Consider the following 13,106-nt stretch of genomic DNA (forward strand, 5'->3'; position numbering starts at 1 on the left):
TCTCAGAGCAAAGCAACTGCTCTGTGACCGTGGTTGTACATCTTCAACTCAAAGTGCCTTCTCAAAGTTTCAAGAAAACTGGTGGAATACTTTAAATTAGCTTCAATAGTTACTTCCTACTGCTTAATCTGCAGTTTGGTTGGAAAGCCAGCGGCACTAAAATGACCGGGCCAAGGAACAAGACTTGTTTTCAAGCATGCCCTGTCAGGGACCAGCACTTGAACTCAGATTTCTGAGTATTAAGAAACACAACACTCTAAGCTCAGCTCGTAACTGAAGCATTTATACTTTTTACTCAGTAACAATTCCAGAAAGCTACATTTATAACTGTCACAAAGAATGAACTGACATTTTACTGAAATTCAGCCAATAGACTAGATATAATGCATGAGTCAGCACTAGCACGTCAAGAATGGCAGCTGACAACTTTTTACCCAGAACAGGTACCACAGAGCCTTCTTAGAATGACATGGCTTGAACTTGCTATGTTACATGTGAAAACAAATATGAAGCATTACATAAGGTCTAGTCAGTGGCTTTTTCTGATATAATTCAGAACCACTTTACTCTGTTTCACCCTTAAAAGTTAGCTAATTTCTGCTGTCAAGTTACCAGTTCCATGAAGCAAAAATAATTGAGAGGAAATGCAGTCATTAAACGAGCTGACACATCAGAAGAGGGGACCCACGTGCTCCCTGCTTCAAATTTGTCATCACTGAAGTCTATACTAGAGAGGTCACTTATGTAGTTCATCTTCTAAAAGCAAAATATTAATACATTGTTTTAGCTAGCACTGGCAAATCCTGCTATGAAATCTTTAATTTATCAGTTAGAGACTGTAGTCGTGGTCATCTAAGAACTGAATTCTGTTTACACCATCATTACAGCACTAAGTACGTGGCTTTGTAAAAACCACATCAGAAGGAAGCATTTAGTTCTGCAATATGAACCCAACAAGCCCACTCTCCTATCCACTGCAAAGTAGAGACTTTATTTTCTGAAACACAAGAGAACACTGCCTTTGGTAGAAGAAATAAAAAAGAAAAATTTATTTAACACTAGCCCTATTCCTATCCACACTCAGTCCTATCTGGTATTATCAGCAAGTAGGGAACAGGCTGGCATCCTCATGCTGCACGGTGAAGACTGTCAAGCCTGTATGGGCTGAACAACAGCACTTCTCACTTTGTGGGAGGATATATATATATTTTAAGTCAGGTTTTTAAATGGTTGTTAAAGATTATTTTTTCTGCGTGAGATGACACCATCTGGAGTGCATTATACTTGCTCCTTTATAAAAATAGAGCTGGAGCCATGTGAGTGATTATGTTCATGATGGCAATGCAGACTTCAGTATAATACAAACCAGATGCTAACATCTTTTAGGAAAAAAGTATCCTCATTAAATTAGTACAATCTTTGATGGATTAAAGACATGTAACAATGTAGAATTATTGTGCAGTGAAACCTGTTGATATTATAAACCCTATACCCAACACATATAAGCATCAAGCAATATTGTAAATAATGTGGCTATAAAATTACCAAAGTTGAATTTGTACCATACTCTGCTCTCCCTTCTTGATTGAAAAGGCTTTCTAAGGGATTTAGTCATGCAGTTTTCCAGAGTCCTTATCACTGGAGCCAAGTTCATACATTATAAATCCAAGCAACTGTTGAAATGTCAAGGCAGCCAAGAAATATTTCATTTGTTCTGTAAATTTTAGTTTTGTTCTCGCAAGAAAAAAGATTTAATACCTCCTATACAGTTTTAAAGTTGTACTAAAAACAACTTTCCCCTGAAATAGGTGATGGCTTTTTTTTTCCTCCTTCAAAGGAAAGGAAGTTTTAAGAAGTGGTAAATAGCTATTCACCCTGAGTTCCACCACTACTTTTAAAACAATAGAACACATCAAAAGCTGTTATCTGCCACCGAAACAGTATGTGAACAGAAGGCACTGACCCAACCAAAACATCAACCAGCTACAAGAGTGCCCAACACCTTGAATACCTCATACTGTCTTTTTGACTTTCCTTCAGTAAATCAGTCAGAAGGGCATGGAAATTTAGAGAGGTTTTTACATACAAGTTGTGCTTTTTTTTTTTTTTTAAATTGAGGATGTTCTCTCTAAACCAATCAATTGATAAAGTCATAGGTATTGACAAGAAGGCTACATATTTAGCCAAATTCCATGTTGATGCCATACTCCTTCATACTTTATAGTAGTTCAGCAGTAATTTGTGCACGCAAGCCACAGCGTAGCTCTACAGCATAGTTATATTTGTTATACTGTGAACATTACTGTCAATTCAAGGATGGTTGAAGTTAGAAACTGGATAAAATTAAAGCAAGTTCTGCCAAGAGCCAGTGAAGATGCATCTTCAGTGACCTCAACACAATGCAGAAAGCATTGTAAGAGAACCTGAATTCGTGGAGAAAAGAGAACAAAGAAAGCTTCTGATAATGATTAGATAAATTCCTAAAAAGTTAATTTCTCCACAAACAGTAATTCAGGTTTACAGACTCTAAAGAGAAAAGGATTAACTCACAAAGCGGGAGGAGTTGTCATTTTTCACTGTCTTTGCATTCCCGAAGGATTCCAGAATGGGATTCGCCTGAAGAAGCTGACGCTCCAGCTCCCCCTAAAAACCACACAAACGGAAAAATAAACAGACATAAGCACAGTGCACAGGCAACTAAGGGTTCCTATATTCTGCTTCTTCCTGACAGTCATTTTACCCAGGTTGTGGCAGTGATACCACCTTCAGAAGGGGGTTATCATTTTTCCCCTCACTTCTAAATCCGCTGATAGTCTCCTCCATCCAGTGAAGAATGTGTTTTGGTTTTTTGGGTTTTTGTTGTTGGTGGTTGTTTTTTGGGTTGGGTTGTTTTTTTTTTTTTTAAATACACACACACACACACACACACACAAACAGAGCAGTGACCAAACAGGACTTAATGGATGTTGAAAATCATTGAACATGGAAAAGAAGATACACATTTAGGGCTAATGAAATTAGGCACAGACTTTGAGTGCTTAAGAGGAAAAACTAATTTAACTGTTTTAAGATTTTAGTGCAAGGTTATTCTTAAGCTACCTGTTTAGTGATTTGACAATATAGCTACTTTGGAATACCTATTTTCAAACTTATGTTCAAATCAGTGAAATACTCACTTTCAGTCAGCCAAACATTCATATCATTGCAACATCCCTGACCTGAATGCACCTGAGAAGCATGCCAGAATGGCATAATGGGAACTGAGCAACACCAAATACAAAGATCATTTTCAAATTGCTCAATTCAGCCAATATTGCTCAGTATGTTTAATGCATTTTTGTAAACGTTTCTTTAAGTTCAAGCCAACGGATGTAGAAATCAAAGTACTTATCTTAAGGAAATTGCACAACAGCTTTTACAATTGCTGTCCATGAGGAGGTCTGGTAACAAAAAAGTCTGTGCTGCTTCCATGAGCCCAGGAGGCATGTATGTACATAGGAAAATATGATATTGTCTTCCTGCTCTGAAGGACGGTTTTATTAAAAAAAAAAAAAAAGACAAAGTGAAGCAGTCTGGAATGAGGTCTTAAAAACTGACGTTTGTGTTCATAAACTTGCTTTTTCCAATTTTTTATAGCATAGATGAATAAAGGCCCCAGACTGAGCATCAAAGAATGGGAAACGTAAGTCTAAGGCTTCCATGAGGTCAATTCTTACACAGGAATTTTTAAAATTCACTAGTTAACACCTAAGAGGCTTTCATTTGTATATTGAAATATATTTCAAGTCCTCCTGGAAACTAATGGCTGCTCATTCTTTAATGTGGCCTCAAGTTATCTGCTCAAAACTTGTTTACTTCCAAATATATTCCCTTTGGGACTACATATGCTCTGAATACTGAAGTTACTACTAAAACAACTAAAGAAGAAATAAATGTGAGAGTCTTAGCCCAGAGCACACTAAACACTACTCAGGCCACAGTGCCTATGCACTATATGTTAGGTCTGCCAACATTACAGTTCTCAGGAGCACTTTTAAATTGACCAAAAAAAAATCCACAATTGCAGAAAAACTAGACCCCTGTTATAACCACTATATGCACGTCTGCGTTTTATATTCTAAAAGTTTCCTATGTAAATGCATCAGATAGTGGGAAAGCATTTGCTCACACCATTCTTCCCGTTCCCCTCTCCCAACCACGCTGTCAGCTCCTGTTAAGACACCAATTATAAAAATGAGAAGCTTGCTTACCATGCTGTACACAGCTTGAAATAAACCACATTACGTATATTAAACGCAGCAAGCATGTCACAGCTTACATTTCAAATTCTAGCTATTCTGGAAAAGAAAGCACACTGACTTCAAAATTTGACTCCTTCATAGAACATCACTGTGCCACTTGAAGCATCTCACTGCAGGCACATTTTGTCCATGCTTTAAAGCGCTTCTGCGTACCACAATCTTAATTTGGTTTTGTGCAGAGGAACTTCTGCAATGCATCATAAAATAATTTTACTTAAATTCTCCAGCTGAATGCAAAAAGTTCTTAGTAGCTCATTTTTTATGATCATCTCTGAGGATTTGAAGAAAACATTCAGTTGGGTCCTCAGATGTGGGTGAAAACCGTGAGAACGAACAGAGTGATCACAGCCTAGCCAGCCTCTGTGGTTTGCACTCGCAAGTAGACTTGTCATAGCCATCACTAAGAAACAGCAAACTTCTCACACTATGTTAAATGGCTTCTGATTTAGTAGTTTTCATTTTTAGATGGACTGCTTTACAGCCAAAAAACAACTCTCTTTTAGAAGCGTTCAGTGTTTTGGAAAGAGTGTAAATTTGGCCTATAGGCATATCTCCTGCATAGGCATCTAAACAGAACTTGGAAAAAGCAGTATCGCAGTATTGTGGAAAAAGTGAAGTCATGCAATATTTCATGCAGGGCAACATTAAGATAAGGACAGGTTATTGTCTCAGTTTCAGAAAAACCAGCATCCCAGTGATTTGGTTCATTGTGAAGCCTGCGTGAGGCAGGGAAAACTACATGCTACTCACATACAACAGGGATCCACTCTGTAGTTCAAAATGACATTGAAACAGAAATGTTAATGATTATGGTTTATGCAATATCAACACTTCTGGATTAGCATGTTTTCACAGATACATTTAAAATGTTTGCCAACAAACAGTTTATTTCAACCCTGACATGCTAACTCTAAGCAAAAGGAGGGTTAAACTAAACACTGCTCCATCTATTTTTGGAACAGATAAATATTTTAGCAAAAACCCTTAGAATTGACTGAGGTTTGCAAGGAGGGAGGATTAGGTTAAATACTAAGAATGTCTGTAACTTCTGAAAATGAGACCGTGGGCTCAGACACATGATCGGGTTACAGAGGTTTAACAAGTTACCGCACACTAGCAAAGGCATCACAGCTGTCCATGTGGATTTCTTTTTGCTTCCAATATACCAGACCTAACTTGAAGTTTATTTTATTATTTTCCTTTCCATTACAGTTTAAGTTGCACTACAGTCAGCTTTCAGAAAAATGTAAGGGGAAGAATACAATCAGCTAAACTAACTCATGATAGCTTCTTCAGTTGCCAAGCCTTGGTTACACCATACGGAGCTGTTGCAAAGTTTTTTCTTTATTTAGAAGCTTGTGCCCATGACAAAAAGGCATCACTTACCATCTCAGGTTAGACAGTGGAGCATTTATCTTGCATAACACGTGGCAGCAATTGTTTATCTCTTTGCACAGTCTTACCCTCAACTTCCACCTAACCCTCCTCTTTATGTTCCTTCACAAGTACTCCCAGTACTATGATGGAGCGTACAGCAATTCCTACTCTCGTACAAGGAGGTGGTCTAGAACAGACCGACTACTGCTGCCCACAGGAAGAGAGGGATTAGGGGAGCAGGAAACGGGCAGCGTTATCTGCATGGCAGCTCCAGCCAACCTGAGGAATAAGAGCAGCTGAAGCTCAAACATTAATTCAGGCAACAACACTGAACAGATACCACGTCGCTCACATCACTTATCCTAGAAAGTCAGGGGAAACACTTGATTTCACAAGACGATTGGCTATGCCAAGCCTTTTACACTTGAGATCAAAATCTTTATCAGGTTATCTGAATAGCTATAAAAATATTCAGTCAATTACGTTAATTGTAGTTACGTTAGTAACTAGACAGTACATTAATCAAAAGAATTTTGTAGCTTGTAACTTGTAAGCTGGTCACTGGTCCACTCTCCCAAAGCCAGTTAAATATTTACAAAGTTTACTATTAGCTGTATACCTCTACAAGATTTCCCACGTTATAAATACAAATTGACAGAAAATAGAATAATATATATCAGTCTGCCTACATAACTTTAAAAGCATAAAGAAAAACACTTGCCTGATGTTTCACGGGTTTAGGTGATTCGGGCTGTTCATTGCAAACAAACAAATGCATATGTTAGCAAGCAAGCATTCCAGCTGCAAGTTACATCCCAAATTATTAATGTCAGTAGGTTTAGTTTAACTATATACTCACTTCACAGAAACTGTTTTAATTTTAGAAAAGAAGTTATTTGTTTGTCATTGCATGCGCAAAATACTAAAACTTGTGTTTATGCAAAGGACTAATTCCAAATAAATCACGAGATGACAGATGGACCTTGAGCAGCAAGAAAAAAGGGCAATAGTTTAATTAGTTGTGCACTGCTTTCCACAGTTTTGCCAAACAACAACAAAAAATAAACCCACACCACCAAGTAACTTTCTCTACAGCCTTAGTCACTGCAAGGTGGTTTTGTATGGATAAGATTATCATTATTCTTCAAAAATCAAGAAGGTTATGAAAGAACCAAGAGGAAAGCAACACTTAAGGAGTCTGGGGTTTTATTTTTGCACTGTACTTCAAGTATTTAAGAAATGCAAACCTACAATCAAGACAAAAGCTTTGTTTCTTTCTTCCAAGAATGACTGTTCACATGAGAAGCAGCAAAATCTTAAGAAACTGGAAGACCTTCAAATTTTGCCAGGAAGAAGGGTAAACGGAACATGAATGTAATAAAGTAAAATAAAAAACCTCTAAATTCAAATTTTCACAGTTTCTGCAGAAATGCAGTAATTTTCAATTCCACTATTATTTCCTTGGCTCAGTCTGCAAGTTTAATAGTCTTGAGCTTCACATCAGAGGGCCTAGGGGGAAAATACTGTGGCAAAACACACACACCAAGAAATTTTCATACCAAGCCAGATGCACACTTCCTCGATTTATATGTATTATTTTAAACAACTAGCACTGTTTTAGTGCAGAATAACAGATTTTGACAGAAGTCTGTAAAGAAGCTGGCAAAGGTTTGGCTTACTCAGCTAAGTGATGTGAATTTTGGAAAGCTGCATCATACCTGCTCGGAAAACAACTCGGGCATCTAAAAAAAGTTTGGATGTTTCAGTATGAAACTACCACTCCTTCTGTAATCACTGGAGAGGGATAGGTACACCTAGGAACCTAGGAGGCATTTCATTTGCTTATCTTCAGACAAGACAAACTGCTCTCTCAGGGTGTCCATTTCTGTCCTCACTAGAAACAGAAATGAGCATAGCCAGACACATATTTAACTTCTCTGTGTTTAAATTAGGGCAGTTAAAGCTCATCTGGGAAATCTCACTAAGGGGAGCTTCAGTCTGAGAAAGTCTACCCAAGATCCTGTACTTCAAAACCAATTATGTTTCTTTTGAAATTAATAAAACAAATTAAGCAATTTAGCATTTCAGCTACAAAGGCAAATGCAGTCATTGCAGGTAATCATTAACCTGAAAGGACCAGTAATTATTTCCGAAGCTTAAAATGGCACCACCCTGAAAGCTGGATTTTAATGAAAATAGAGGGGGTTTGGGGTGGGAAGGCTTTGGGGAGAGGGGAAATGAACAAAAGTCTAATTCCATTCATCTGAAACAGAGGTACATAGCACCAGGATGACTATAAGTGGAGACAGCAGTGGTGGATGGATGCAGTTATTTATAGAACTTAACTACTTCACATACTACCATGATTGAAAACATCTGCTGATTTAATGTATTTGACCATGAATAAGGTCCAGGTACATCCATAGTCTACAATTACAGCTGAAAGTATCCCCCAACTCACGCAGCCTGTAGAACATGCAAGTTCATGGCAGTCCCTGGGCAGTAAGTGACAATCAGCACTTTTCCTTCTTTTGGAAAGCCATGTATGCAATTCTTTAACTATATTTTGCATTGACTTCTCTCCCCATCCAAAAACACAAAGTTTGTGAACTAAAGCAAAACCCAAGAGTCAGAATTGAGACTCACTACTTAACCATATTAAAGCAGCTCTAACATGCATTAACACCACAATTTCACTCTTTTCTCTTTCCCATCTCACTTAACGCATATGAGAGTGATGAGCCACAAAGCTAAGCAGTTTAGAAGTCTCATTTTCCTCCCTACCCTCCTTGCTTAATCTGTCCAAACCCCTTTCTAGACACATTAGCGTCCTCCCCACGCTCATCAGTTACCTGTCCTTGTTCTCTTCCTCTCCTTTTATGCTAAATATCCTTTTCTCCACACTTCCTGAGCCTACAGAAGAGTAATTGAGAGTGAAGGTGAGAGAGGCTCCTATGTGTGGCTTAGGAGCATGGGATAGCTGACCAGACCACCAGATACCAGTGTGGGTCACTTTTGGTCTGAGACGCTTGAGCTAAAACACAGCGGTTGCCTTTATAAAGCTGGTCCATGCGTGTCACAGCTAACAGCTGAATAAACCACAATGTGCTTGGTGCAGGCAAAATATTCAGATCTACTGGCAAAGTTTTTAACACTACCAGCCCACCCTCCCCAAATTCTTTAGAGCTCAAATTTGTTGGATGTGAAGCTAAAGCTTTCAGTTATTTACAACAGATATCTTCCATCTTCTCTCCCTTGCTACACACCAGCTAGGACTGTACATGCGTCAGTTCTGACTCTCACACTACAGCACACTACAGACAAGGATTCAGGCGCACTTTCATCCCACCTTCAGTCTTTAGATGAGCCTATGTTTATAGCTCACTGCCTTCTCCCTCCCCTCCATTACTAAGTAAGTGACAATCAGCATTGACTGAAAGCCCAGTCTCTGTTCCTAATTTAAGGGACTACCTTAGTCTCACCCAGCTCTGCCAAGTCCCACAATTACTAAAGCTTCTCTCCTACATTTTTACCATCACCACCTACTCACACTTCCCAGCACAGTGCCCAAGACAATACCTTTAACATTCCTTGGGATTAAACAGGAAATGAGACAGCGTGGCTACAGATTCAAACACTCAAAAATTAAGAAATGCTAGTATTAAGGTTGTTCAGCACTGTAATTCCACCCTCTGTGGTTACAATATGTTATTCACTCCATCTCCCACAGGACCCCCGTCTGAGGATGACATGCCAAGGGCTATGCAGGACTCATCTGTAGGCGCAGTCACTAGCTGTTAGGAAACAGGACTGTTGGGAAAGAAAAGTCTCATGGACCAGCAGTTGAATGCCAAACGTGATGAGGATGCCCAAGGGATGGGTAGAGCTCCTACGTGATGCTCCTCGCATAAGCCAAGCATTTCACAATCAGTGCTGCTGGAGAATGTAGTTGGTGAGCATCTGGGGCATAGCAGAACATCAGTGCTACTCTGGCCACGGCCTGAGGTATCAAACTGGGGGCTACGTTTGTTTGTAATAGTCTTACAGCACTCTGTCAGGCAAAACAGACAAAGTTAACCCTAGACTTCAGAACAGTGTTGGGAAGATAATTATTCATTCATCAGCATACAAATTGCTTCATAAAAAAATCCATGTAGCATTCAGAACAGTCTCAGTAATATGCATGTCACTGATAATTATTTGTAACAGGATGGATAAAAATAAATCCATGACTAGCAGTCTATTTAACAAGCCTATTTAGCATCTTCTCTGTGCACAGGATAAAGCAAAGGTTGCACAGATGGGTACTATGGATCACCACCAGCCCTCTACAGTTTTCTAATGAATATGTAAACAGGAACAAATTAGGGCTGCATATATAAACCCAATTCTGACACTTCCTAACTTTTGAGTATTAGGTGTGTAGGTTAGACATTCTTTCTTTGCAATATATAAATAAAAATGAATTGTTACAGAACAAGGGAGACTCATTTGTATTTTCAAAACTGTTCTCGTTACATAAACATTCTGTATTTCTCAAACATATGCTTAATTCAGTGCTTACTATGGTACTGCATTGAATGAAGTGCACGATCAGAAGTATCAAACTTTTATTCAGGACACTACCCTATTCTTTTTATTGTGCCTAAACTATGTGTTACAAAGAATAAAAACTTTTTCAGTCTTCATCACAACAGTCATGGATGGTTCATGAAGCAGCTGATTACAACAACCATCTTCAAAATTCTTTTGAGATAAACATCACCATCCCATTTGATCACACTGGTAAGTAGAGAATTAAATTGCAGTTCAACCAGCGACTTAAATGGAATTAGCCAACACTGCATTAAAAAGGGCAAGTCATCCTTCACTTCACTGACATTTTCCACCCCAGCTTTCTCCTCTTTTCTGTGCCTTCACTTCATACCAGTCATGCAGCCACACAATAAACAACAGAGGAAACTTGTTTTGTTTAAAGCCAGATGGACTTTAAGAAGACTAGTTTGAGCCTGCATCAGTCTCCAAGCCCAGTGAGTGGCCACAGAAATTGTTACAATGACAAAGCTCAAAAAGGGGTATTTCTTTTAGCAGAGGTACTGGCACGAGGTGCTCATGGAAACACAGCATGAGAAAGGCCAAACATGGACTACTTTTTAAACAATCAAAAATAGAGCTTCAAGTGGTTAAGCACTGGAACAGGTTCGCAGAGAGGTTGCATAACCTCCATCCCTCAAGATTTTCAAAACTGAGCTTTACAAGGTCTTGGGCAATGTAATCTAACTTTGAAGGAAGGCACATTTTGAATGGAGGCTGGACAAGGGGCTTCCAGAATTCTCTTTCAACCTGAGGTATTCCAAGTTGTCATAGTATATTTAGAAGTACTTGGTACAAACCCTGCACAATTCCCTTCTCTGCATGATTCCCTTCTCCCCCAAAAAGCTGTAGGCAATTTTACTCCTGTAGAAACTGAAAAAAAAAACCACCGCTGGTTTTGTTCAAGGCTGTACAGTGGTATAAGCCAAGAATATTGATAAATCAAAACCCACACAGAAAACTAACTCTGATGGATGACATTCTAAATGGCATTCCCCATAGCTAGCCATATATTCTCCCAACACACAAGACAATGCCATGAACATACACCTAATACTGCCGACACTCCAATCATAAGAAACTTCTACGGCCTGTAACTGATGTGGACACAACCTGCTGCACATGCAGTCTGCATGATAAATACTTAGACTAATTTTGATCTTTTCTGTGTGATAAACCAGCAACAGTTTGAATAAGTATCAATGCACAGGGTCATGTTATTTGCTCTTGATTAAAGATTCAAGTTTCTCCATACACTTAACTAGATTTCTCCAAATCTACCTGCAGAGCAATCTTTCCTTCTCTCCCACTTCAAATCCTTGCCTTTCTTTTCTTCACAGATTCATCAAAACTCACCTCCTGTTTTTCCAGGAGTTTGAGTCTTGATACATTCAAGAACGTCTTAACATTAGGTGCCATGCACTAGAAGTTACAGAAATTGTTGCTGCTAAGTCAGATGATACAGTTTGAAAGCTTCCAAACACTAGACACACCGGCGGCCCTATTGGAGAAAAGCAGGCATGTGCCAGTACTGATTACAGCAAGCCACTTGCTTGTAGCAAAGTTGAATTAACACTTCACTGTAAAGAGATCCAAGTGCTCATAGCAACAGATATTTAAAGTCATTCATATTTTTTAAAGCAAAGAATTGCTAAAGATTCAGTGCAAGTTTTGAAGTCTGGCAGTAAATCTGAAGAAAGTTCTACATAAATCAGTTAGTGACAAGTTACCAAAAAATCCCACGATTCTGACATAAAAGTGTATATACTCTGTTGTTTGTAATCTAATAAAATCTGAGCTTTTTATCAGCTGCTGACTTCTAGATATAAGTTTAAGCTCGATAATTTTTCCCCATCTACAAGTTAATTTTTGAAAGAACAGAAAGCTTTTCACAAATATAGTACTGAAAACTGTATCTAGTGGGAACTAAATTCACTAAGAATGGCCCAAGTTGATCAAATTTTTTTGAAAACTGGGGTTTACTGCATCAGAAAGCTTTGATACTGTTTCTAGTTACAATGTTTGCATAAAGCCTGTAATTTCACAACAGAAGTCAAACAGCTAACATTAACTGGAAATTTTGATGTAACTGCTCATTTCAGCCACTACTAAAGAGAAAATAATGGTTGAGACAAAATTATGTGGATTACATTACAGCTTATCTTTAATAAAAAAAGTTGTGTTTTTTTAAATGCAAAGATGGTAGTTTTCAAAAAGAGCAATAAACAAATGAGAAAATATCCCAACTTACAGGAATATTATGGTCCTTTCTTCCTTTATGGGAGGAAGCAACATGAGCAAGGTATTGAATAACCTTCTTAGTGTTTTCAGTCTTCCCGGCACCAGATTCACCTCTGCAAAACATTTCAGACATTTTCCTCAGAATTAATTTTCAACAACTTATCAATCCTTTGTTTATAGCAATCTCATTTCATTCTATTTATGGCTTTGACTACGCAACGGACCTTCATTAACCGTCTAAAACCAAAAGCAGTGATGTGTCGGGGAACTACAAGGTATTTGTCTGAAATACTTTCTTCATCCTACAGATCTCCTTAACATTAAGATGTTGACACAATGTGTAACATTAGTTTGATTAAAAGCTTTTGACTATATGCCTGAATTCCTTTGTTACCTTAAGTAACAAGAACCAGACTTGTCTCCTGCCTTGATCACAAGGCCAGAGACAGAATTTTTCATAGTGCAGATACATCTACATTTTTTTTTCTTTAAATCATGATATATATATACACACAAACACACATACACACTTTTATATTTAGCATCATTTTAATAAATCTTATACTCCAGGAGCTGGTTATGAGAATTACCAAG

General features: G+C 38.2%; 1 protein-coding gene across 2 annotated transcripts in view; it reads right to left on the reverse strand.

Moving 5' to 3' along the window:
* The window catches only part of MYH10 (myosin heavy chain 10), a 104,197-nt gene that overhangs the window by 42,389 nt on the left and 48,702 nt on the right, over positions 1-13,106 (reverse strand). The window contains exons 5-7 of one of the 2 annotated variants that reach the window (XM_075519081.1): positions 12,523-12,625; positions 6,400-6,429; positions 2,551-2,643 (exon numbers count right to left, since the gene is read on the reverse strand). In XM_075519081.1, the coding sequence (XP_075375196.1) occupies positions 2,551-2,643; positions 6,400-6,429; positions 12,523-12,625 (226 nt within the window). The remainder of the gene's footprint in view (positions 1-2,550; positions 2,644-6,399; positions 6,430-12,522; positions 12,626-13,106) is intronic. The other variant, XM_075519082.1, reaches the window with a different exon arrangement.

This window comes from Mycteria americana, chromosome 16 (assembly GCF_035582795.1).
Source record: "Mycteria americana isolate JAX WOST 10 ecotype Jacksonville Zoo and Gardens chromosome 16, USCA_MyAme_1.0, whole genome shotgun sequence".
Lineage (NCBI taxonomy): Eukaryota > Metazoa > Chordata > Aves > Ciconiiformes > Ciconiidae > Mycteria > Mycteria americana.